The 27,267-nt window shown below is 40.9% G+C and overlaps 1 protein-coding gene across 1 annotated transcript in view; it reads left to right on the top strand.

Moving 5' to 3' along the window:
* LOC132569386 (protein eyes shut homolog) overlaps window positions 1-27,267 on the top strand; it is a 631,754-nt gene that overhangs the window by 151,066 nt on the left and 453,421 nt on the right. Inside the window, exons 4-5 of the mRNA XM_060235420.1 lie at window positions 18,406-18,596; window positions 23,773-23,864. Coding sequence (XP_060091403.1) covers window positions 18,406-18,596; window positions 23,773-23,864 — 283 coding nt within the window. The remainder of the gene's footprint in view (window positions 1-18,405; window positions 18,597-23,772; window positions 23,865-27,267) is intronic.

The raw sequence follows: 27,267 nt of genomic DNA, 5'->3' as shown, positions 1-27,267 counted from the left end.
AGACTCTAGGTTTTCTGATTCTATACCTGTAAATTGAGAGCACAGAAGTTCTGTTAGAGGCTAAGTACTGATATGGCATAAAAACTAGAAGTTTCAACCTTGATTGACAAGGCAGTCATTTGAAATTTTAAAAGAGAGACAGAAAGATGGATAAGTCAGTGTACCATTTAGAAACTGAGAACTGTTCCATAACTGACTAATCTCCCAATGGGTTGATTTTTTTTCTCCTTCCCCTGCTTTTAGGCAATGCTGTTCTAGAAGTTGGGTTCTGTTTGTTTTTGGTATTATCTGAGGGTAGTAGTTTAAGTAAATTACCACTCACTCTGAACAACATGCGATTTATCTTTGGTTGCCATCAGGCCTCGGATTCAGCAGGCACTCACAGGAGCATAGCTCCTGAACCTTTCTGACACTTCCACCACCTCCTTCCCACCTTGTCCATAGAATTGTAGGTGCAGCTGCATAACAATCCCTGGATGAGCTCCACCACCAATTTTTCTACAGAATGACCCCTGGTTGCCATCCTCCTGATGGGTGCAGGGGTTCCCCACTTTTGGCGGCTCCAATCCACCAGCATGGAGCTGGCCAGCAGGAACCCCACCCCAAAGAGCTCCCTCATGTCTGAGAGGTCCAGGGCAGCAAATATGACATCATCATACTGTGCTTATCGCACAAGGGACACTTTATCATTTGGAGAAAAACTCTCTATATAGTTTTTTCCCCCCAAATGATAGAGCATCCCCTGCGTGATGTGCCCTGCACAATGATGTCACTTCTGGGTGATGTCATTGTGGTATGTGTGTGCTTTGCTTGCATGCCATAAAACTGTAGGAAAGAGGACTGAAGTCCCCTGCTGGCAGTCAGGTAAGACCTGGCAGCCCTAAATTTACCAAACAAAAATACAGTTCTCCAGCCATGTACATGTCCTGTTTGATAAGACAAAACCCACCTCCCCCTTCAGTCAGCAGAAACATAATGAATATGGATCTCTAGGAGAATACCATATCTTCCTAGTGGGCTTCATTTAGCATTGTCAGTTAAGGAAGCAATTCCATGGAGGAAGGGACTATGGTTCAGTGACAGAGCACTTGCTTATACAAAAAAGGACTTGGGTTCAGTTAAAGGTTCTTATTTAGGAGGCAATGGGATTTTTCCCCCTGCCAGACAATCTGACTATTCCATACATAATTGGATGAACCAGTAGTCTCCCTAAAAAACCTCTCTGTGCAGGCTTCCTTTGCAAATTTCTTTCAAGCAAAGCAAATTTTCTCAACATTTTTTTCCCTTTTCCTTTTTACTGAGAGGGAGATATAAATTTGCCTTTCATCAGCATATATATGGCATCAGGCCCTGTTGGATGTAATCAGATCTCTTATGATTCTATTCAAAGAGAGAGAAGGAACAGATGAAAAATTAGTTCTGTATGAATCTTTAAAATATATAGTTACAAGAGGCAAGACACTTCTGACTTCTCAATAACAAGTATTTACATGGGTAAATAGGACCTGTGTTGTGCCAGAGTGATAATTTATATGCTGAGTGCTTTAGAATTAGAAATGGCCTGAAAGGTAAAAGAATTCTGCCATCTTGGGTCCCTCTCAGCAATGACGAAGCAAGTACTAAAGGGGGGTTATTCATAACTGTTGTTTTTCTTTGCTTCAGAGCTCCTTATGGGCTCCATTGAAAACAGTTCTGGATGTTAACCACACTTTATTGTTGTATAGCATGCCACATTAGAGGACATTTCAACTTTGTGAGGAAAAACATGACCATATTTCTCTGCAAGTCATGCAGTACAGACTGCTCTGACAGAATAAAACATAGGTTCTTTGTAGCTCTCGGTTCATTGTGTGGAACCAAAGGTGAGGAGTATTATATCTGAACAGTGCTGTGTCTAGAAACACGATGACTAAGAATCATTCTAATGCTTTTATTTCTGCCATTTGAGCTGGAATGGCTCTGAGTAAACTACGCTGTAAAGCAAGAGGCTATTCTGAAGGCAGCCAAGATGTATAAGTCATAAATAAAAGGAAAAATAGGGCATGTACAGCCGTGATTTGTATGGACATCAGAAAAGCGGAGCCACAAAAACTATCATTTGCTCTAATGGTTTTTGAGTAACTATGAAATATGCCTTTTCACTGCCCATTTCTGAATGATAAGAAAGAATTAGGACTTGTTTGCATATTTTGCTATGACCCAAAGTTCAGCAGCAATTTTCACTAGATCTTTGCTCTGATGCCACATGCCTCTTCATTTCAACTTTCAAAGGTGATGTATCAAAGCAAACCAAATGTGTTTACATCTTTCTCCTCTACAGTTTCTGATGTGTGTCATCCTATAATATCTCTTTACTACTATAATTTGCCAATGAAATAGGCTAGCCATGTAGCCCATCAGTCCATTAGACTGATTAGAAAGTATTTTGATTTATTATTACATGGTCCTGATTAAATTGACAGTAGACTGAAAAATACTAATTTTTAACGTAAGTTCTTTAGGGGGGGGGGGGATTCAGGTAGAAAGCACTGCCTAAGAAATTCATCCCCTGTCCCTCATAGCTCAGGAGCTGCCTCCGCCACTGCCTTTCAACCTTCCAAGAAATTAAGATACTGAGGTTTGGAATGCAGGCCAGGAAAAAATGTCTGGCAGATGAAGTCTACTTTGTGCTTGGAGCCCAAAGGGAGGGTTAGGTTAACTATTAATGCTGGGACACTTTTGGGAGTCCAATAAGCAGGATAACCTTAATTAGGACTGGATATTTGTAAGACTTAGATCAGTTTAATAAATAAATCCCAGTAAAGCCCATTTATTGTGTTTGGTAGAAAATCTTTGTTTTGGGGGGTGTTGAGACAAAAGACATCTTTTGCACAGAGGAGAAAATGTCTCTTTTGAAATGATGCTTGCTGCTTGTAAAATATGTGCATCAACTAAAAACAGAGATCAATAAGGGTAGCCATGTTAGTCTGAATGTAGCAGTAGAAACAGATGTGCGTGAACTGGAAAAATGCTATTCACTTTGTTGTTGATAGCATGCAGGCTTTGTGAAACATGAACTATCGTCAACTTTTAGGTACCAAACAAACTGGATTGGTCCATGAGCTTCATGATACAGTAGAATGCCTCCTCCAGCATGCTAGAGACACCAGTCTCACGGGGGATCTCCACCTGATGTTCCTTTACTGTTCTTCCAAGTTAGGTTTGGTTTAGATGTACAGGGTTCAAATTATGGTCCCCAAAAGAAGGTAATGACATGCACAGGTTTAGGAGGTTCAGGATTGTATAAAATAGATCCTGTGCAAGCTAGAGACATCAAAGTCATAGAGTTCCTCCCTCAGATGCTCCTCTACATGTCCTCCAACTTCTGCCTCCCTGCCCCCTTAAACCTTATAAACATTTAGATTGAGTGGAGACAGTCTATCTGGAAATGTGTCCTTTCATGAACCACAATGAACTGCAACAAACTGCTTGAAAGTTTGTGGAAAGTTCATGTCCGTTGACCTGCCATGAACTTCACTTCATGAACCATTCAAAATTCATCACGAGCTCTAGTTTGTGAGCTCATTTGTGTCCATCCCTAGAAAAGAGCAATAGTCCAGTAGCACTTTAAAGACTAACCAAATTTGTGGCAGGGTATGGATTTTGTGAGTCACTGAGTATCTGAAGAGGTGAGCAGTGACTCATGAAAGCTCATGTCCTACAAGATTGTGCTACAGGACTTTTGTTCCTTTCTGCTGCAAAAAGCCATGGAAGGAAGGCATTTAAAAAGGCTTTTTTTCTTCAGAACCATTATTGTATTCATGTTCATATTGTAGATTTGGTCAGCTCATACCCATATGATTAAAATCAGGTGACAGTTCTAGAAAACATGACTTTTGAATGGCCAGATAATGTTTGTGAATATAACCATACTGGGTGCTCTAGAATGAGGAATAGCAAAACAACATGAAAAGCAACTAAAGCTCTGAACCTTGTTCTAGAAGTCTCTGAACCTTGTTCTAGAATTAATTAAGATCATGTGATCTTGGAGCAAGTCCATAAATTACTAATTCCTGAGCAGTGTAAAATATAGGAGATTGTCTAAATTTTAAATTCTATCACTACTGTGAACATCTCCTTTTTCATTCATGTTGACATTGAAAAACATTAATGGTGTGATCTTATCCAGGAACACCTGGGCAGCAATCTCCTGTAAATGTAGTTTGACATATTTTATAATTTAAATTTTAAAAAAGAAAAAAAGTTAAAAGATACGCTATAGAATGGGAGGAATTTTATCACAGATAATCAATGCTCCCTCTAAGTTGTGGAGTTTTGTGAGCAAAAATTCTACTTTGTGAGCTACTGTCATTAAAGTTGTGAGTGATTTGACTACTGAATAAATTAATTTGAGGCCATCCTTCCTGAGCTAAGACAAAATTTGTGAGCCAGAAGTTAAAAAAACTGAGCTAGCTCACACTAACTCAGTTACAGGGAACACTGCGTAGAATAGCTTTGTGATTCAATAAGAGAATGGGTTCAGAGCCACAATAAATCTATTTTGAGAGCAAGTGGGGTATAGTGGTTAAGAGTGTCATATTAGTACCTGGAAGGCTCAGAGTCAAATTCTCATTTGTACCATAGAAGCTTGTTGGGTGACCATGAGCCAGTCACACTGTATCTTACAGGGTTGTTGTAAGGATAAAATGGAGGAGAAGAAAAAGGTATAAGCCACTTTGGGTCCACACTGGGAAGAAAGGCAGGGTATAAATGAATTAAATAAACAAATAAATAGTTATAGATCTATATTGATCCTCACTGTCTCAACATATACATTTCTTCAGAGTTTCAGTCTATCAAAGATCAAATGTACCAGAAATATCTATTTGTATCATATTGGAAGGAACTGGATACACAATTTACTGTGTTTTATTCACCTTTATCAGCATGTTCTTCTCTAACACCTGTCCTCTTCTAAAATAATTTTATTCATATCTATAATTACTAAAACTCTGAAATGTTGTGAGATCAAAACTGATTAAGAGGCAAGTGAAAATTACTGAAAGCAAAAATTTGTTTAATGTATCTCAGCTTTATCTATTTGCATATATTTTGCAAAGAGGCTGGAAAAAATTATGAATTGTTTACAAATGGCTGATTGCTGATGACTTGTCACTTGGTCTATTTGCTGTTCCTCATTTGTGTTATGTGATTGCCAATGTTGCCTCATCCAGTTTATGACATTTATTTTATTTGTTTCTTCTATCTTTCAGAAGATGAATTAATCATATATGAATGGGGAAGGGGGGTAGTCATCGAAATTTCAAGGTCATTCATGGTAACATTTGCTGTACAAACCTGTCCCTAAACAGATCCATACAAATATGCTTCTCACTAAGGAGGGAGGCATCTTGGCGTTTGTGATTTTTCCCAGCATGTCAGGAGGCAAGTTCTGACTTCTTGCCTCTACTACTGTGGGGCACCCACTCTTCCTTTTGTTTCCTGTCTAGGAAGGAAGTGTGGGTTCTTAGAAGAGCCCCTTCTCTTATCCTTACCACTTCTTTCCTTTTCTTCCAACTACTATTCTTTCTGACTCTACCTTTGCCTAGCTTCATCTCTATCCATCTTTTTAAAGTACCCCCCCCCCAGACTCTTTCTCTTTAACTTGCTGCTCTCAGCCCTGAGGAAATAGAAGACCATACTTTAGTTTAGGACACCTCTGATTAGCATCTCTCCTCTGAAGAGGACAAATCATTTCTTCTTACAACAGGAGAGCAAGGGAACTCTTCCATCGGAGCAGGCAGGAGTTCCTCAAAGCTCCAGTCAGGTTCCCAAGGGTGGGATCACCCCTGTCCAGCTCTATAGGCTGAGAATCAGCAATAAACCTATTTGTCAGTTCTAGGCTCCACAGCCAGTCAAGCCTGGTCACCAGCTTCTCCAAGATGTATTCTAGGTATGCATGGAGAGGAGCACCACTCCTCATTGTCACAGCATAGGAACAAGGTTTCTTCTGGGATTTAGCAGAGGGCTCGTTCTCCAGAGAGAACCAAAACCTCTTACTTCAGGCAGAAATCAAGTATCTACAGGTGCACACTTAGCCTACCAAGGTGACCTAGAAGACTAATCCCTGTTCAATTGACTCAAGCCCTCTCTGAAAAGTCCCTGAGCTAATAGAATCCTAAGAAATCCCTGAGCTAATAGAATCCTGAGAAATCCCTGAGCTAATAGAGTCTGAAATTTCAGTCCACTCTTCAAAAAAAGAGAGGCAGATCTCAGAGAATGAAATTACAGATCCAAATTAATCAAAATACCTGTTCAATCCAGAAGACTTTCCCACAATTCTGGTCAAGACTCTTAAGACCTCAGAACTGGCAGAGCCCCACATGGAAACATGAGCTGAGCCTCTTCTGAGCTCGCACAAAGACTGCAAGGAATTTTCCCCCAGCTCCAAGTAGAGAAGAAATGGTCCTTTGTAGAATGTTTTAAGTATGAAATTGAGGAAGAGTGAGCATTCCCTCTCTCTAACAGGCCAAATATGATCTATGTTAAGCATAACCATGGAGTTCCTTTAGTTTCCATTAGTGAACTAATCCATGTCAACCCTCAGTTTAGGCACCCTGGTCCCTAAGTATGGTGAGGACTCCCTGAAGGATCCTACTGAGTAGAAGACAAATTTTTTCTTCAAATACTTGCATGATGTTTTCACCCCCATGATTCTTCACATTCTCCAGGAAAAAGCTAAAACATGATTGTAACTTGCAAAGAAAATGGAGAACCAGTTTTAAATCCCTACTTAACCCTAGAGTTTCCTGAGTGACCTTGGGCCAGTCACCTTAGCTTTAACCTACTGCACAAAGTTGTTGAGAGGATAAATGGAGAAGAACACTGTATAGTGCACTGAATTCCTTAAAGGAAGGCTTGGATGAGATCAGGAGGTAAATAAAGTTAAGGTTAAGCAAGATTTTTGCAGGGAAGGCTGTTAAAAGAATTGGGGAACAAACCAGTTAATCTTTCTAGCAATCTCCAGTTCACACATCACAGACTAATACACAAATTGAGTCTAAGGTTATCAATTCCACATAACTGTAACAATGTGTGTGAGTTGCTGGTTCTCGGCGTCCAATACAGACTGTGACTGTAGGTAGGCTTCCCAACCCCCCCCCCCCCGCTTTGGCGGGAGACTTCTGGGTTCGCAGCTTCATCCCCCGGTCTCCAGAAATCAGGAAGCGGGGGGTGGGGGTGGAGGAAGGGGAGAACATACCTGTAGAGTTCATGTTGGTGAAGAGATCCTGAGCAGTTTGTAAATGTCTGCCCCTTTAAGGCTGGGCAGGAAGGAGGAAACAGGAAGGGTTTCGGAGAACGGCCCCTCCCTTTCTTTGCTTTCGTTTTCACAGCAGGAAGAGGGAAGAAGACCCAGTAAGTATTTGTGTGTGAGAGAGAGGGAGGGGGGATTCCCTGGTATGGAGGCCCTCCCCCCCTTTAGAAAGCATGGGGGGGAGGGAAATGTCTACTAAGCACTCTATTATTCCCTATGGAGAACAATTCCCATAGGGAATAATAGGGAATTGATCCGTGGGTATTGGGGGCTCTGGGGGGGGCTATTTTTTGAGGTAGAGGCACCAAATTGTTAGTATAGCATCTAGTGCCTCTCCCCAAAATACCCCCCAAGTTTCAAAACGATTGGACCAGAGGGTCCAATTCTATGAGCCCCAAAAGATGGTGCCACTATCCTTAATTATTTCCTATGGAAGAAAGGCATTTAAAAAGGTGAGCTGTCCCTTTAAATGTGATGGCCAGAACTCCCTTGGAGTTCAATTATGTTTGTCACATCCTTGTTCCTGGCTCCACCCCCAATGTCTCCTGGCTCCACCCCCAAAGTCTCCTGGCTCCGCCCCCAAAGTCCCCAGATTTTTCTTTAATTGGACTTGGCAACCCTAACTGTAGGGTGTATTGAAAGGGGTTTCAGCCTCCCCCCTTGATTGAAACAGTCCTCAGTATACACAGGCCGAAAACACTCCCCCAAGAAGGTACCAGTTGGAAAAATGGAAGGGGAGGGGGAGTTCCGAAGCGCTTTCTCATTAATGCCAAAGTTGTGGTCCAGGCTGTGCACAGAACACAAGAAAACTAAGAGAATGTTGTTTAAAAAATAAAGCCTTTCAGATTCACACAAACACAGCACAATTACAACTTCCAGCCGCAAGTGGCTCCTGGAAACCCACCAGGGGACATAGGGGAATAGATAATGTTTTGAGTGTAATCTAGAGTGATGACATGACAGTGACATCACACTGGTATTATGCTGGTGAGCCCCCTCCCCCAATTTCCCCCAAAAGACCTTTGAAGCAGCAGTGGGGAAATGGGGGGGGGGTGCCTGCTCCTTTCAGGTACAGTGTTCCTAAAATCAAGTTCTGTACAGCCCCATGATTGATCCCAAGTGCTCAGTTTGTTATGATTCTGGAAAAAATGCTTAGCTTTCGGCAGATCATATTTTGTACTGACAAGTTTTGTGCTCTCCAGGGCTTAGCAAAGAACCAATTTTTTCGGCCACTTGTTTCCATTTGGAAACTGCTTCAGTGAAAGCAGCCACATTTTTGAACATTTCATGTACTGTGAAATTCTACTCAAGTTCTTATCAAGAACTTTTCCTGTCCTCTTGTGTGGGGAAAATATTAATGTAAAAAAAAATTGCATTGTTCAATGACAGAATCCTTCTGGAATGATTTGCTCCATAAAGTCATAATGTTTCCCATTGTGTATCTGTAAAGCATGCTTGTTTTAGAACATACATGAAAGATCCTTCCATGCAGGACCATCAATAAGGTGAACCGGGTATACAAAATTCCCAGGCCCAAGTCAGCTTAAGGGCCCAGTGAAGTTAGAATAATCATTTCAGTATATATTTAACTGTTAGTGTCGTTCTGCAATGCAGCTACTAAGCATGCAGAGAAGGCAGAGCGCACAGACAGATGCTATTCCTAGTTGGTGCTGTTTACCAACCTTTTAGCAGTGATTTTTAAAGAAAGCTCTCCATGGCTGCCAACTTCTTAAACTCGGAGGTTGAGGAAAACATTTTCCTATTAAGAGTTGTTCTGAATCTCATTAACCATACTGGTACATCTTCTGGTGACATCTGCTGGTTTAGAAGACTCTGAAAGGGGATTAGATAGATTCATGGAGGAGGAAAGGACCATGAGTGCCATTAACTATGAAGACCAAATAGAATCTCCATGTTCAGAGAAATATATACTAGAATGCCAGGGTTTTTTTCAGGGGGGGGCTTTTTTTGCAGTGACTATTGCCTTTATTCACTACCAATGAACTATCCAGAAGCATTTGGCTGGACACTGTGGGAAACAGGACATTAGACTCAAGAAACCTCTGGGGATCCAGCAAGTGCCTTATTTTGTTCTTATGAGAGGTACAGGGCATATAGTTATCCTGTTCTCATTTTTATGTAGAAATTTAAAATATTATTCAGTGATCCCATTGCTTTCTCTGCTTCAAGTATGCTACTGAATTATTAAAGTATGTAAGAAGAAAAGAGACTTCATTTTTTTCATGCTGAGGGAAAAACATTCTGTGCATATCAGGAAGGGTTTTTTCCCCCTCCTTCCAGAACTCAGCCCATGCTGAAAATACTCTTGGGCTAAAGCCTAGCCATTGCAGAAACAGTAACTAGAAAAGACACATTTTAGAGACTAGCCATGTTAGTATGTTGTTGCAAAGTCCAAAGGAATCTTGTTCCACCATTTAAAAAAAAAAATCCTGGCATTAATTCAGAGGAGCAGTTGGTGCGGAACAACATCTTTCTGAACCTGGGAGCGGCTGTGTGGGGCATGAGGTGAGGTGCTGAGTCCAGCAGAAGATGCTGGCTGTGTTTGGAGTCAGGGTAGCCGCAGGCAGGCTGCCTTGCACAACCCGCCCATTTAAATATGTTAGCACATTTCATTATGGCACAGGTCAGTTTAATTAATCAAACAAATGTCATTCAGTGGTGTTTATTTCCAGGTGAAATTATTATTCTGTTCACAGTAACAGAAAGCCAAGTGCTTGTGTGTTTTGGGTCAGGGTCATGGGGAGTTCAGATGGTATTTTGTCCATGGGCCCATGGTAGCTCTTGACAGTCCTGCTTCCTTTGCTTCAGCTTCCGATCATGTTTGGTTCCTAAAATTTCTTTAACATGTGTTGGTCATGTGAATGATGGGAAGGGCCATCCTTAGCGGAGTTGTACCCTTCTAAGCCCATTGACAGATGGCTTTAGAAAGCTGCAAGTCTGCTTGGATTTACATTGCTTGTAATTCTTCAGGTTTATGTTTGTTTTTAGAAAGAGAAGAAAATGCAATGCTGAAAACTAAAGCCTGTATGGGTGGAAGACATAAGTGCTTAAGTAAATTGCATATCAGTAATTGTGCAAGGTATTTACAAAGCAATCTAAACTGAGCAGAAACTAAAGATCAAAGCATTTGCTGCGCTAGTGAAATTGACAGTATTTGAGATTTAAACTACTCAAAACTTCCTTTGTGTTCATAGACTTTTAGATGCCCAGCACTATATTTCACTACACTGCATTTTCTTGACTTCTTATCCATCAGATTTCATGGATATTTTATAATGTAAAAGAATGTCCTTGTTTAGGTATTTTGGCCATGCTGGGCATCCAGTAAGCTCCTGATACCATCCAAGGTCACACATCACACATAAACAGAAGATAGAATGGAACCGTGTTGTTTGTCCAAAGCAAGGTCTCAATTTCCGGTTGTCTTTGGCCCAAATTGCCTCTCCAAGAAAAGCTGGATACATGGAACTATATCAGTACATGATGTGGGGAGAAGTAGGGCTTTTTTTGTAGAAAAATCCCAGCAGGAACTCATTTGCATATTAGGCCATACCCCCTGATGTCACCATTGTTTTGCACAGGGGGTATTTTTTGTAGAAAAACACAGCAGGAATTTATTTGCATATTTGCCACACACCCTGATGCCAAGCCAGCCGGAACTGCATTCCTGTGCGTTTCTGCTAAAAAAAAAAAAGCCCTGGGGAGAAGGATACCACCTCTCCCCCAAACAGCCTAGGTACGCTCTCACTTTGGCTCATTTCAGTCATAATGTCAAAATATGGTTTTTTGTTGTTCTTTTGTGTACCCAGGATATTATCTGTATAATGGCTCTAAGGGTATTAAAACCTATTTTTGAAGTATGTAAAAATATTGTTTTATCTGCAAAATAAGTAATGCCCTTGAACATTTATAAATTAATCACATTCCTTTCCTAATTTATGCAGTCTGTCAACATGCTTACACTTTAAACCAAGTAAAGCACAAAATATAGACAATAGCTGAATGTAGAGGATGTAGAGAACTGTTGCAGGATGCTCTCAAATTTAACTTGATTTAAGCTCTCCATTGAGGTAAAACTGCATTATAAAGGAAGAGAAGGGAAAGCCAACATAAAATATCCAAAATAAATGAATAAAGACATACACAGCAAATTGTTTTTTCATGGTTTGCTAAGACAGCATTCACTATGAGCTCCAATTTGTATTGAGAACTTGGAATGGTAGATTGGAATGTATTTCTCTGGTCTGGGGACAGGGAAGATAGCTCTACATAGCCAATCACCCCATTTCAAAGAAGATTCTATAAGGTCTCCTCCGTGCTTGAGAGGAGACAAATGGAGCTCAATGTCAGGGTCTCAGTTAATTACTCTCAGCATTCCAGAATTAAGGATACATTGCTCATCAGTCTCCAATGCTGACATATTTATTTCATTCACTTTGTCCCCCCCTCCCGGAATTAAACCCAAACTAATGATAATCATATAAACTAAACTTATTATTCCTGTTTAGTTCTTGAATCTGAGCAAAGTTTGAGCCCAGTGGCATTTTTAAGACCAACAAAGTTTTTTCATGGTATAAACTTTCGTGTGCAAATGCACTTCTTCAGATACAATGAAATGGAAATTACCAGTTCATACATATAGATAGAGGGTGAACAGCAAATTAGCATAGTAAAGGTATTTAACAGATTCAAGGGCAAACAGGAATAACAAGCTTAGTTATGTTGGGAAGCATTCCTGGAGGGGGACTTTGGGAGGTGTTCCTGGAGGGGGCAAAGATGCCCCCAACATGATGGCATCACTCAGAAGGGATGCCATCACATTGGGGATGTGCCAGAATCCCAAGTGGCAAATTTTTCATTTGGGATTCAGGCACCCACCGCCCCTCTCCAAAAACATTTAAAGGGTCTCTTTATTATTATTATTTTTTTGTGAAGTGGGGGCCCATGCGCCTGAATCCCAAGCAGTGAATTCGCCGCTTGGAGTGAAGGTGTGCAACCAGCAGCTGCCGCTCTCCCTCCCCTCCTGCAAGATTTAAAGGGCCCTCCAGTTTATCAGCAGATCACATGCTCCTACCAATCAGCTGCAGGGCCCTTTAAATCTGGCAGGAAGGGAGAGAGAGGGGTGACTGCTGGTGGCTGCTGTTGGGGGTGGAGTTTGAGGGTAAGGCTTCCCCCCACTGGCCAGCTTGCTGGAGGCAGGCAGGAGCCCCCCAAAATCAGGGTATCCCCTGCTCTCAACTGGGGACTGGCATCCCTAGCTGAACTCCATCGAAAGTGGGGAGGACAACATCCTTCAAGATCTCTGCCTTCCCCACTAGCATTACCTTTGTCTTTTTCAAGGTTTAGTTTCAGTTTGTTCACTTTTCATTTCAGTTTGTTCACTTTTAGCTGCAGCCAGGCAGCGATTTAGGACCTCTACTGCATCACCAGGAGATTTAGATAAGGATATAAAGAGCTAAGTATCATTAGCAGATTGGTGACAACCAACATTAAACCTATGAATAATTTGTTCCAAGGGCTTTATTTAGAGGTGCATGGAGGATAGAATTGCACCCTGTGGAACCCCACAAGACAGGTCCCACACCAATGATATCTGGTTTCCAATAGGTCCCATGCTGGTGACTGGTTGCCCTTTGAGTCTAATCCACAAGGAATGATTTGAACCAATTCAACACATCCCCTGATACCTACTTCTTCCTCCAAGTGCTTCAACAGGATAGCATGATCTACTGTATCAAAGGCTGAAGTTAAATTCAGTAAGAGCAACAGAGAGGCTTAGCCTTTGTCTACACTCTGACAGAGGTAATCAACTAAGATTAGAAGGACCAGAAAGGCCGCCTCTGTCCCATAGTCTGGCCTTCAAAAGTGTGGATGGATGGATGGATGGATGGATGGATGGATGGATGGATGGATGGATGGATGGATAGATAGATAGATAGATAGATAGATAGATAGATAGATAGATAGATAGATAGATAGATAGATAGATAGATAGATAGATAGATAGATAGATAGATAGATAGCAGCTGATTGTTCCCAGGACATTAGAGGCTCAGATTCAGATAGAATCAAATGCTGTTCTACCTAGAATGATGGAGATGAGCATGAACTAGCTGAAGTTAGATAAGAAGTAAGCTTCCTTTGCCACTGTTACTGTCATTTCAGAGGTCTAACGGTGAGCTCTTTAACACAATGGATCTGATTCAGTATGAATTCTCCTTCAGCACAGTTCTCCTCCAGCCTCCTCCTGGCACCCTAGGCAACCACCTAGTTTGCCTAGTGGATGTTCCATGTTTCCACTAAATGTGTTTGGAATCCTGAAATTCTCCAGGGCATTCTGGAATCCAGTAGGATTCATGAGCCTCTTTGTGTGAGCCATTTTAATGGGGCCCCTTCTCATGCTCAGTGTTGGGGCTACATTCACCTTGACTTTAAGTAGGTAGTGGATGGCCTTAATGCAACCTGACTGTGGTGAGTAATGGATAGCATTCAGAAGCTGGAATGGCTGCTGGTGGCAGAAATCAAGGAATAGCAAGGAAAAGCTGTTGGCTGCAATTTACTGAGCTCTTTTGTTCTTGACACCGTGTCCAGAGGGTCCTTTCAGTAAATTCCCTAGGATTGTCTTTATGTAGTCCTTTTAAGAACTCTGGGTTAGGAAGGTTATAGAGAACCACAGAGAATTAGTCTCAGCCTCATTCCTGATATTTGGCATCTGTAGTTAGAAATAAACTCTGTTGTTGCTGCTAAAGTTGGAATTGGATGTGTGGAAACCTGTGAGCTTTTCTCTCTCTCTCCCTTTCAATCCTGAAAACAAAGCACATGACTTCAAAAGACATTCAAATGTCAGTGTTGTGTACTAAAGATGACTCAGTTAAATTCAGGCTAAAAGCAGTCTTTTATTTATTCTTTTTATGTGTGCCATGCATAGTGGAGTACTCAATGACTGTAGGAATGAAATGTTTGAAATGCTACAGTGATTTAAAAAAAAAAAAACCAACCACACAAATGGTGCAGTTTCTTTCTCTTCTGTTTTTAGTGATGTCTGAGCGGTTTGCAGTGACATAAGTAATTCCACCTCCATGTAGTTCCTCCTGTGAGATGAAAGCATATTTCGTTGTGCCAATTATAAAATAATAGCAATTGTTTCAAGAAAATACTGAAAAATGAGTAGACATGAAAAATGGTTTTTAAAGAAAAGAAAAGCCCTTAGAAGCCTTGCCTAATGTGTCTTTTCTTCTCCCCTCCCATAGCCCTAACACTTATTTCACAACCCCTGTCAGATCCAATGGCAGCATTTCTTCTCTTTTTATCATTTGATAAGTTTCAGAAAATATTATGCACATCATGTGCTTCCATTTTTTTATTATGGCTAGGGCCCTCACAAACTGGAAGTGTCCCAGGCCTCTCTAGACCTCTGAAAGCACCTGCCACTTACTGGTAGGTAGTGTGCAGTGGTACAGTTCACACCAGGCTTCTACCTCCTCATTCTGATGCATCAGACATAATTCACCACTTCATCTTGGCAAATTGTGGCAGATATTTGCTCCCTGTAATTGCTTCATCCTTCTAAAAGGGAACAACCCTAGTTACAAAGATTATTTTCACATCTCCTGATTCCATTGTGAATGTACTGAGCCAACAGCCCCTAGGAGCTTCTGGGATTGGGCTAAGCATCATGCAGAATCACACAACACCATAACATTACTGCCATTTGTGCAACTGGAAATAATGTCACATATTGTTATCAATCCCCAGAGACTCCATGGTTACATAGAGCTTGGAGGGATCCTATATGATACATGACTGACATCATGACAACTTTGGGAGTGATTCTTTTTTCCATGAATCATAGAATTATAGAATTGGAAGGGACCTCTAGGGTCATCTAGTTGAACCCCCTGCACAATGCAGGAAATTCACAAACACTTCCCCCTAAATTCACAAAATTTTCATTGCTGTCAGATGGCCATCTAGCATCTTTAAAAACCTCCAAGGAAGGAGAGCCCATCACCTCCCGAGGAAGCCTGTTCCACTGAGGAATCGCTCTAACAGTCAGGAAGTTCTTCCTAATGTTGAGCTGGAAACTCTTTTGATTTAATTTCATCCCACTGGTTCCAGTTCTACCTTCTGAGGGCACAGAAAACAATTCCACACCATCCTCTCTATGACAGCCCTTTAAGTACTTGAAGATGGTGATCACATCACCTCTCAGCCGCCTCCTCTCCAGGCAAAACATCCCCAGCTCCTTCAACCTTTCCTCATAGGACTTCTCCTGATGAGCAGGAGATCTTCTGCTTATAGCAGGACACACAGTTCTCCCTAGTGCCCACCCAGAATGTGTATGACAGAAGCTTAATGTGAGTAATAATGCAATGGGCCTAAAAGTTGCAATTCTGCTTAAGATTGCTCTATACAGGATAGACATGCAAAACTTTCTCAGATTTAAAGTACTGTCTAAATTAGGGACTGAGACTGTTTCAACTGGATTACCTCAAAAGCTGGTGCAAATTTAAATAGAGTTATGGTTGTACCTTCATTGTTAGGCACTCATGCAAGTATAATAGCAATAAAAATCGCTGTGGATTACTATACTTTGCCTGAAAAAGTATATGACTTTTTCCTATTTAAAGAACACTATCAAACATTGGAAAAGAAGTAAGTGTTTAGTTTGGGCCTTCAGGACTGACAAGCTAACATTTGAGTAATTGCTTCTTACATTAAATACATTTCTTCACACTTGTCACCTTGTCGTTTAAAGTTGTCTTAACACTTGCTCATTCTAGTGTTTTTATTACTTCATGGTCAGGAAAGAAGATTGATTGATGGATAAACTTGACAACTGCAGTTGGCATTTATCATCCACATTGTTTCCTGTTGTGTAATAAGAAGACTGGCCAGAAAATGAGAAGTCTGTCATTGAGTGTACAAGTCAGGGGACAAGCTTCCCCTTCTCAGTAAGATAAGGGAGAACAGTGGTTTTCAAATTTGGGCAACCTCAGCACCAAACTTTGATTATGGATTTTTGACAGACTTCCCTTCTTCCCTTGCCAACCCACACCACATGCTAGATAGCCCCCTTTGAAACCATGCATGAGGCTTCCATTGTCTCAGTTCTCAAACCAATATTGTGAGACCCTTATTACTGCCCTCCCCCACACTCAAAGTTCTTTGCATTCAAAAACAGAATGAACTCTGTTCAGTTTCACACTGGAAATTGCTAGACTGTATTAGGATTGTATTTCTTTGTTTCCCAACAACTAGTGAGCATGTTTTTTTTGGCTAATGCTTTGAGGTCATCTTAAAGCAATGTAAATGCAGGTAATAACCTTAATAGATGCAAGCTAATGCTGTTCCCTTTACCTGAAATTGGGACTTCCTGCCACTATTTCTTGAAAACTGAGTAAGAGTCTCATAGACATAAGAAGGATTCCTTTTCTGTTCTTACAGAGGACTCATGGAACACTGCCCTGCCCAGAATACCCGTGTGGAATCCCAGGGGTGCCCAGATACCAGTTTGAGAAATGCTGAATTATACCATTTAAAAATCAACCATTTCAGAATCCACCACTCAGGAACTTTTCTCTCCCCCTCCACTTATTCTTCCACAACATCAAATCCATTCAGAGTTCCCCCCACGCATACACACCTTTGCTGCTTCTTAATAAGTGGGTAGGGTTGTTGGCAGGGCTTTTTTGCAGCAGGATCTAATTTGCATATTAGGCCACACCCCTTGATGTAGCCAATCCTCCCGGAGCTTGCAATAGGCCCTGTACTAAGAGCCCTGTAAGCTCTTGGAGGATTGGCTACATCAGGGGTGTGTGGCATAATATGCAAAGGAGTTCCTGCTACAAAAAAAGCCCTGGTTGTTGGTGTTAGATTCTGCTCCTATTCTTCCTTTTACTCTCGTATATATTTAAGAGAATCAAGGATGCTGATGGTGCTTTGTAAATCCAAAGAACTTTCTTGCTCAAGCTGCTGCTAGTGATTATGGAAAGGATAATTCTTCGGAAAAATGAGACATGGATCCCTTAGATCTTTAAATCTTGAAAGCTCATAACTGCCCCTCACCAATCTTGTTGGTTTCTAAGGTGCTACCAGATTTGAATCTTGCCGTTTGCTATCAGCAGTGTATGATCCATATATCTCCTTTCTAACAAGAATTAGCCTCGCAAAGGGAATTTGACTCTCGAAAGCTCATACCACCAAAAATCTTGCTGGTCACTAAGGTGCTACTGGACTTGAATCTAGCTGTTCCACTGCAGACCTCTGAAATTACTTTTATATATGATGATACTACACAGTCTTGAATGCATATGCCTTAACCAATAATTAGACCCAGTGTGATACATCTGGGAATATGCCAGAAAAATACCTAGCTCGTGTCGATGGTTTCTCTGGAATGACGAAAGGGCTATTTTATAGCAAACAAACCCTACAGAGATGCTGACATGAGTCAGGAATATCAATAGATGGTCAGATTTGATCAGCAAGAATGGAGAGTTCGGTAACAAAAGATTTTTGTTGTATGTCTTTCATCAAGGATGCAAAAAAACACTGAGTAGTGATGGATATATAACTATCTGGCCAGAAACTGGAAACAAGGAAAAACTGTCAAAGCTGTGTAACAAGGTTGGTTCCAAAGTTTTGGAGACCATGGGCAGAGATTGCCCAGGTCACCCGTCTTCTCCTTCACCCATATGGATCATAGAGTGCTTACCAGCAAGCCAGTAGGGGAAGGGTGAGTGAGCAGCAAGGGAGCTGTATGGTCAGTAGCAGTAGCCCCCGACATTAGCCATGGGTCATGGCAGCTGCCCTACCTCAGGGTATACTGATGCCAGCCCTGCTGTATATAAAACACAGAAATTAACTTGGGGGGATTTTCCTTCATCAAAGAATCCTCATTCCTCAATGCTGTTTCTTGCCTGTTGTGAATTACTGAATGCATAGGATCTCTGCCAGGTTTAAAAAATGCTGGTAACCCTATATTCCGTTTCTTTATCATCCTTTTGGTGCTATCAATAAATAACACCCACCTGCCCAAGAGTCCTTCATTGTATAACTAATATGTGTTCTCTATTGTTGTTTTATAGATTTTAGCTATATCCAGTATGAAGGCGATTCCTATATGGAATTTGAGGGTTTTCAATTATTTCCCCAAAACAACATCAGTTTAGAATTCCATACCACTGGCCTCCAAGGGGTTATTTTCTACATTGAACAGAATCCAGCAACCATTGGACAAACCTTTATTCAACTTTCTGTCAAGGATGGTATCTTACAGGTAATCCTTTAACATATTCTGTAATAATACTATTTGGACTACTTTTTCTAAGCAATTGGTTTTTGTCCTCCGGTATCATTGTAGTCTTATGTGCTTAGAACCTTCCAGCTTTACAAAAAAAATGACAAAAACACCTTTTTAAAAACTGCCTCTTCTCAGAATTCTGTTTCCAATGGTAATCATGGTTAGGCATAAAAATTCATGGATGATGAAGGATAAACACTATGTGCAGATAATAGCGACTGTTGTCATGGAAAATGCACAAAAACAGACTATAAAAGGAAAATATGATCTCGCTTCTTGGGTGATGGCTCATGGACTCTTTTTTAACAGAGCAAATGTATTAGGCTTATCACAAAGTAGGGGAGGCAACAAGGAACAAGGTAGAACAGATAAACATGTAGGAATTCTCAATGTGAATACTCAGTATGAGGCTAGGTGAGTAGATTCCAGATCACTTGGATCTGAACAGCAGGATTCTAGCACTTTAAGAACATAAGAAGTGTTATCAGTCCAGTATCCTATTTCATACAATAACAACCAGTTGCACTGGGGGGCAAACAGGGCATAAAGGCCCACGCTTGCGGCTGCCTCCCAGAACTGGTATTCACAGGTTTGATGCCTCTGGATGTGGAGTCTCCAGTTACCATAACTAGTAGACATTGGTGGACCTTTTCTCCATCACTACCTCTCCTGGAAGTGAATTCCACAGTTGAATTACATTGACAGAAGCATTCCCTTGTATCTGTTTTGAACCTGTTTTCCAACAATTTCATTAGATGCCCCAAGGTCTAGCATTTCTATCCACTTTCTCTGGCCCATGCAGTTTTATAAATCTCTACCATGTCATTCTTAATTCTATATACCCTAATTCTTTCCTCTCCTCCCAGGTAGAGTTTGAATAGACAAATTTCAGCTAGATCCTCCTCTGTGCCCCAGCCTTCTGACACTTAAAAGGTAGATCTATAGAAGGGATCCTTGGAAATGAGGGACTTCTCTCTCTTTGAGGCTTGACTTGCACTTTCTTCTATGATCTTCTGGAATACTATTAAGACAGTGTCATTTGAGCTGGATGTTAATCCTGTGCTTTGTTGCAATTTATTACAAATGGCTCATTGGACTACATCTATTCTATTTGTTGTCCCCAAGACATTTAAAAACCATATTTCTAGTGCTTTTAACTGATTTTATTATTGTGGCTGCTTTGATGGTCCTTGACAAAAAACGTTTTTCAGATATTTTAGTAATCTATTCTTTGTTATGATTTTTTGGTGCAACTGCCCTCAATGTGCTGCTACATCCTGGCAAGCTATGTACATGGCCTGTCCTCAGGAGGCATATTTTAAAAAGGCTATTTTCTTTCTGCCCCCTCCCCTTTTCTTTTTATAAGTCACAAAATAAACTTTTTCTGCATATCTGGGGAATGTCTTGAGCAACAGTTTATTTCCTTAAGCTGAAGATTCTGATAAATACCCTGAGGTTATACTTATTCAACTTTCAAACAGATTTTGTACTAATTTTACTGCCACAGCTTTGCCCAATGGATCAGGAATTGGAAATGATTCATGTTCTGATAAACATCTTGAATAGAGATGCTTGTGAAGTTCTCATCCACATCCTTCTTCAGACTTTGGAGATCTAAGTTATCTGGTCTTGTTTTGGAAGATGAATTATTGTATTAAAAATGGTCCAATTTTTGGTTCAAAATTTTGTACAAAATGTTGGGCGTGTACAATTTGCCACAATCTGCAAGGGTTCTTTGTTTTTTGTTGCTGTAGTATGTATAGAGTGGTGTGCACATTAATACAACCTAGCAAAAAGTTATATGCATTTTATATATGCATGGTTGTATCAAGATTTAATTTTTTTAAATCAATGTGCAGGTGCTTATGCATACACCAAAATATGATACCAACATACATTACATCAGTAATGACTTTCTCCTTTTTGTAGTAATAGTTTATTGATGCTCACATGTACATCAGTCATTCTAAATGGTGGAAAGAAGCAAATTAACTAAAAGCTACAGAAACAAAGAAATAAATAGGTGTTATTAATTTCAAAATTAATTTAGAAATTTGCTTTATTAAGAATGGTAAGAACCATCAAAGAGAGCAATTTTTAAATGATAAAATGGAAGAATGAGGGACTCATCCCCAGTTTGAGTACCATCATAGAACTATAATTTATCAGACTTTCTTGTTCAGGAAAAAAACCACACACACACAAGATTATTATTCTAAACTGAGTTATACCCTGATATTATACTTCTGATGTGCAGCAGTAGCTACCAAGGTTTGTGGATAATAAATGTCTAGAATTTTCTGGACTGGTGTTCAAAACTATCTGCTAGTCTTTATTCATATGTATGAAGATTGCCCACAATTAGAAGTTCGTCTTAATTGAACAATGGATTCATGGCAATTATAAATTCTCGGAGATAAGAAAAGTTGTGCAGAATATTTTGTCAAAATTGGCTTAATTATGAACAGATGCAGAAGACTATAGAAATGGCAAATAGTCTTTCTTGCAAATCTTATTTCCTTAAATAATTTCCTGCCAATTTTTATATTCTGTAAGAAATGTTAACCTTTTCAACATCTGGCAAAGTCTACTTGACTATAGATTATTTCTTTGCTTGCATAAATATCAACATATGACAAAGAACAGCAACACAATTCAAAGGGTTACGAATAGTATTCTTGTATATACCCAAGGTTTTCAGCCATTTCACATCACAGCCTCCCTCCCAGCACCAAAAAGTAGGATGTAGCTGGATGGAAGAGAAAGTCCAACAGCTCCTCCCTCAGTCACCAGATGCAATTAACTCTCACCATATGCGTGCAGTTGCCACACAGTGGCATTATCAGTCTCCATTATGTGAATGTATATCATTCAGGGCTTTTTTTTTTTTTTTTTTAGCAGGAACACACAGGAACACAGTTCCAGCTTGCTTGGCATCAGGGAGTGAGGTTTAATATGCAAATGAGTTCCTGCTGGACTTTTTCTACAAAAAAGCCCTGTGCAAAACAATGGTGATGTCAGGGTGTGTGGCATAATATGAAAATGAGCTCCTGTTGGGCGTCTTCTTTTTTTAAAAAAAGCCCTGATAACAGTGATCATGCAAATCCATCTTTGGTATTACAACATTTAAGGTCTAATCTTAAAGGTGCTTTCCATTTTCAGCATGGATAGATCTTGTGTATCTTCACAAGAGGTAATGTGTTATACTCAAAAGCACCACTAGGCATGGTGTAGTGATTAGAATGTTGGGCTAAGGAGAGCCAGGTTCAAATCCCTCCTCTGCAGTGAAGCATGCTGGGGCCAGTCACTCTCTCTTATTGTAACATCACAGGTTTGTTTTGAGAATAAACTAAAGGAGGGGAGAATAATGTACACTGCCCTAAGCTTCTTGGAGGAAGTACAGGATTAAAATGGACTAAAAAAATGAATGTCTGTCTGTCTGTCCGGGTCACCATGTCTCGCCTGGGTCTGTGGCAGCTGGGCCGAGAGCAGCTGTGGTGTGGCCAGCAACCCTGGGCCCACCTACCTGCGGTGCTTCCACTGGACAGTGTGGGGGCCGGTCAGAGGGGCCGCCCATCCAGGAACTATCCCCAGGCCCTGGCCTCACTGCATCAGCCCAACATGGCCCCAGCCAGCATGGCCCAACCCAGGAGCACTGAGGCTGCAGGTGGCACCGAAGATGCCGGGTGGGCCTAACAAGGCCGCCAGAATGACTGCTTTCCTCCCCGCAGCTGTTTCCGAGGGCAGGGCTCATGCTGAGCATCCTGAGAAGGAGTGGGAGGAGCCCAGTCAGGAGGAGGGATTGGCCAATGGGGGGTGGCCGGGGGGCGGGAGAGCATGGGAGGAGAAGGGGGCAGAGAGCTGGGGCACGGCGATGTGAGAGATAAAAAGGGAGCAGTGCTGATGGCTGGGGAGGAAAAGAGAGCGGGGAATAGCAGGCGAAGACAGAGAGAACTAGACAGTGCCTGACTCCATGGAGGTGGAGGTAGTGTGAAGAAATGCCCACCCCCCTCCACTTTCTAAGGCTACAAGCACCCCTTTTGCCCTCTTCCACCCTGCCACAGAAGCTCCGATGGGCGGGGCCAGAAGGGGGGGTTCTCACACTGTCCTAATAAAGGCTTTCATTTTGTCATGGTTTTCTGCATTGTATACTTGTAACAGAAGAAACAAGCCTTCCAGAATGAAGAGTTGTATGAGGCAGCCATAATGATAGCACTTTGGTCCTCCAGTTCTGTTTCCAGGATTTCTTTTAAGACTGTTGATTCTTATTGATGTGCAGAATAATTTATTGATTCTTTATTAATTCTCATTAGTGAGTACCACCTGCATCCAATTCAAAGCATCATCCTGTTTAGGGACATATCAGTATGTAAAGCTCTGTTTTTTAGTGCCATTTTTAGCAGCATTGTTGCCAACTATAATAATGAATGGATGGCCCTTAGGACACTGAAAAAGATTCATTCATATTTATGGCACAGGAAACCCATGCATGGATTTGATTGATTTAGATACTATACTCAACTTTTCTCCCCAGTGGGGATCCAGAGCAGTTTAAATACTTGTTCTCCCTTTCTCCATTGTACCCTCACAACAACCCTGTGAATGTAGTATATATTTACAATATTTAATCCCCCCCAAGTTTCTACCCATACCTATGATAATGATCCAGAAGTTCACAAGCATAACAGCTTATCTTTCCTTGCTGTGAAAGGTGAAGCATTGTGTGAAGTGTTGTGTGCCTCCATTAGCTATTGCATATACAGGATGGTATTGTTCTCATAGATGACAAGCATGTGAAGGCCAGACACTCAAATGAATTCTTGGCTTTGTCCAAGCAAACCATGAATTGAATCCCTGATACCAGAACTCAGAAGAGCCTCTTGCATAAGTGCACCAAACGTGCCATGCTTTCTACTGGAAAAAAGAACTGCTGTTAATGCAACAGGTGTGCAGAATTCAACCTGAGCTGCCCTGAGCCTGCTAGGAGAGGGTGGGATATAAATGCAATAAATAAATAAACCCTGTGTCCCTACTCCCCATTTCCCCACATTTAACTCAGCTTTATTGACATATTTACATAAACACACACACACACACATTCTTGCAGTGCTACAACTACAATGTATTGTCTCCCCTTCCTTCTTTTATACAGTATCAATTTGCATGTGGTAGTATGGGAGAAGTTAGAACCATCTGTACTAACAGTCGAGTGAATGATGGAAGGAAATACAAGGTGCACATTTGGTAAGTTGTGTTTTTCTGTACATAGTATTCAGATGTGTCTCAGTCTACATGAATGAGCAGCTTCTTCTAGTTCTGAACTGAAAATACAGACCTGACACTGATAACAGCAATATGGTTATAAATGCTTTTAAAATACAGTTTTATCATGTATGTTTTAAATTGTTAGCTGCCTTAGTTATCCTTATGAGGGATATAAATTCTGTAAATAAAATAAAATAAAATAATAGAAATGTAGCACTGATTTCAGCAACTGGAGAACTCAATGTAATTAATCAAGACTTCAGACTAGGAATTAGCACAGAACTTGAAAATGGTGGTTCATTTTGTTTTGTGGTTCATTAGGTTGCCCAATTCAGTGGTTTGGTTCATTTTGTGATTTTTCAGTTTCCTGAACAAGTCATGGTTTGTTAGTTTGTTCAGTTTGAGAAGGTGTAGAACATTCCCTGAGTACAGTAGGATGCCAAACTTGTGGTGAACTCTTCAGCAGACTCTCCTGTACCTGCTGTTCAAGTTTGATGCAAATTGGATTTTGGGGGGCTGAGCTACAGCTCCTCAAAGCAGGTGCCCCCAGTAAACTCTCCTAGGAGTATGTTAAGCTGGGGGAAGAAAGGGAAGCCACCCTGCAGCTTCAGGTCTGCTTCACCCCCGGGAAGCTTGGAGTGGAGTGAAACAGATTAGAAGCAGCAGCTTCACTCTCCCCAGCCCCAGGCTTCTGATAAGTTTCCAGTTAAACCAACTAGAAGCTAGAGGGGGCTGGGGAGAGCAGAGTTGCAGCTTCTAGTCAGTTTCACTGGAAACTGACCAAGAAGGTGGGGGATGGGGAAAGTCGAGCTGTGGCATCTAGTCAGTTTTTTTCACTAGAAACTGACTAGAAGCCACAGGAGGCTGGAGAATCATGCCAGGCTGTCTGGAAAAGTGAACCGAACATGAGCAAAACGCCATGCCAAGAAAAAAACTCTTGTTTTTCCGAGATCTAGTCCCCCTCTTGTCCCCCCCCCCCACAAGCCTTTCCAAGCACCAAAAGTGGTACCCATGTAATTGGGGAAATTACCTTAATTGGAGCCATAGTGAGAGGGGGTAACTAGGAAACTTCACATATGTATACCAGGATTTTTCCCTCTCCAATAAACCAGGCAAATGTTCAACTGGAAAGGCTTAGTAAAAGAGAAATAAAAGGGCAAAACACACAAACAAACACATTTAAACATATGCAAAAGCTACATGGAAAGAACCCACATGCAAGTGGAGGGGTATGTGATATCTGACGTCAAGAACACACACATACACTGCCATGGCACAGCATATTGGAAACCCATGATCTTATCTCTGCTTGGATTTATAGGTGAAGATAATCTTCCACTTTCCAAACTGTTTTTCAGAGTGCCAGATTGAGTGCCATTTTTTCAGCAGAGCATTTCTGGAGATTCTTTGTTTTGATTTTTTTTTTGGGTAGGGAGAGGTCATTAAGTGGGTAAGCTGCTATGGTTCACCTCTCAAAAATATGTTCCCCACCTCTTGCTTGGTAGCAACTATTTTGTGTGTCCAGGTTGTCATTTTCATTTCTTAGATCAGGAAGTGCCCTGCACATATGATTTTGGGGTGATATTTCAGAAGGGCATTACCTCTCTCTAAGAGTGAACTGCACCTTCTGCCAGAGGAAGGTCTGACTGCTAACAATTGTGAGGGTAAAAGAGTCCAATGGCACTTTTAAGACCAACAAAGTTTTATTCAGGGTGAGCTTTTGTGTGCCAAGCACACTTTCTCAGACAACAGAATGGAATGGAATTAGCAGTCCTACCTATGGAGGGTGGGCAGTGAATTAGTATGCAGAACTGTGAAAATGTTTTTAACAGATTAAAAGAAAAACAAGCTTGGTTTCTGGTTATCACCTGCCTGAGTTCAGCTGGGTGGGGGAGGGGACAGCAAAGGCAATAAACAAGTCAGAATTGGACACTGATGTGTTCGTGATGGTGTGAGTCTGTCATTAGGTTTTTTATTTGCAAAAGATAATGAATTTAGAGTCTGTTGTCATGCTCCATTGGTCTCCTCTCAAGCATGGGTTAAACTTACAACATATTTTTCTTAGAGGTATTTATGTCAGAAAATTCTGATTTGCAGCATAATATCACAAATATCATTCCAGTACACTAATACAAAAAGGAAATGCATTAGAATACGGTGAATATATTCTATTTGGTGAGAATGGGTTTAGCATATGTAATGAGGTAAAAAAACACACCAATATCCCTGTTGAGTCTTGGGGAGGTTTGTGTTCCAAGTGTTGTAATAATTTGTAATTCAGCAATTTTCCTTTCCATTCTGTTCTTGAAGTTCCTTTGCAATAAAACACTACTTTGAGGTCACCTATCAAATGTCCTGGAAGGTTAAAGTGGTCTCCTACAGTTTTTTCAGTTTTGTGATTCCTAATGTCAGATTTGTGCCCATTTATCCTTTGGCATAAGGTTTCACCTGTTTGTCCTGTGTATAGAACCAAAGGGCATTGTTGGCATTTAATGGCATATACAATGTTAGAAAATGAGCAAATGAATGAGTTGGAGGTGGTGTAGCTGATGCTGTTAGGTCCAGTGAGTGTTGTCTGGGTGTATGTGACAGCAAAGCTGGCATTTGGGTCAGACATTTCAGCACTCAATGAGATGTGTGGGAAGGAGGAGGAGAACAATAGTATCTGGGTTCTCACAGTATTTTTAAATCAACCCTGTAATATAGTGGTGGTGTCCCCAAGTTGGACCAAATGACATAATAATATCTAGTTGTGCCTTCAGAGCCAATGAAGTGTAGTATTCAGTGTCTGAGTAGGATCTCAGAACTTCATGTTGAAATCTTCATACTGCTATGCTGTGAAGCTCTCTGGGTGACCATAGGCCAGTCACTCTCTGTCAGTCTAACCTACATCATAGGGTGCTTTGGGGATAATTTAAGGAAGGGAAACCCATTCTATTGCCCTGAGCTTCTTCAAGGAAGGGCAGAATTAAAAACATGCTAGACAGACAAATGTTGAGACCCTAATCCCAATCTCTCATAAACCAGAACTATTATTTATTAAAAGAAACATTTATTAATAGAAACATGCTTCAGATTCATGGATCTCAATTCTTATTGTTTATTGCTTCTTTCTTCATTCTTAGATATACCAGCTCAAAGCAAAATGTCTTCTTCTGAGAAATATCTCACCCCCTAATCTTCTGGTTGGCTGGACTGCATAAGGATTAACAGCCCTAGCTTTGCCTCAGTAAGGGCATCACACTCTTTTCAAAAATAGGATAGGCACAGTGACTTCCATCTTATAGAAATCAGGGAAAGAAATTCTATGTGAAAAATAACCACTTGTGATACAAAATAAAAAGGTTCTATCCTTGGCTTTTCAGGCACTTCAAGGCAGAAT

This window comes from Heteronotia binoei, chromosome 1 (assembly GCF_032191835.1).
Source record: "Heteronotia binoei isolate CCM8104 ecotype False Entrance Well chromosome 1, APGP_CSIRO_Hbin_v1, whole genome shotgun sequence".
Taxonomy (NCBI): Eukaryota; Metazoa; Chordata; class Lepidosauria; order Squamata; family Gekkonidae; genus Heteronotia; species Heteronotia binoei.
Note: the sequence above shows the minus strand (reverse complement) of the source record. Positions and strands in the feature narration are given on the sequence as shown.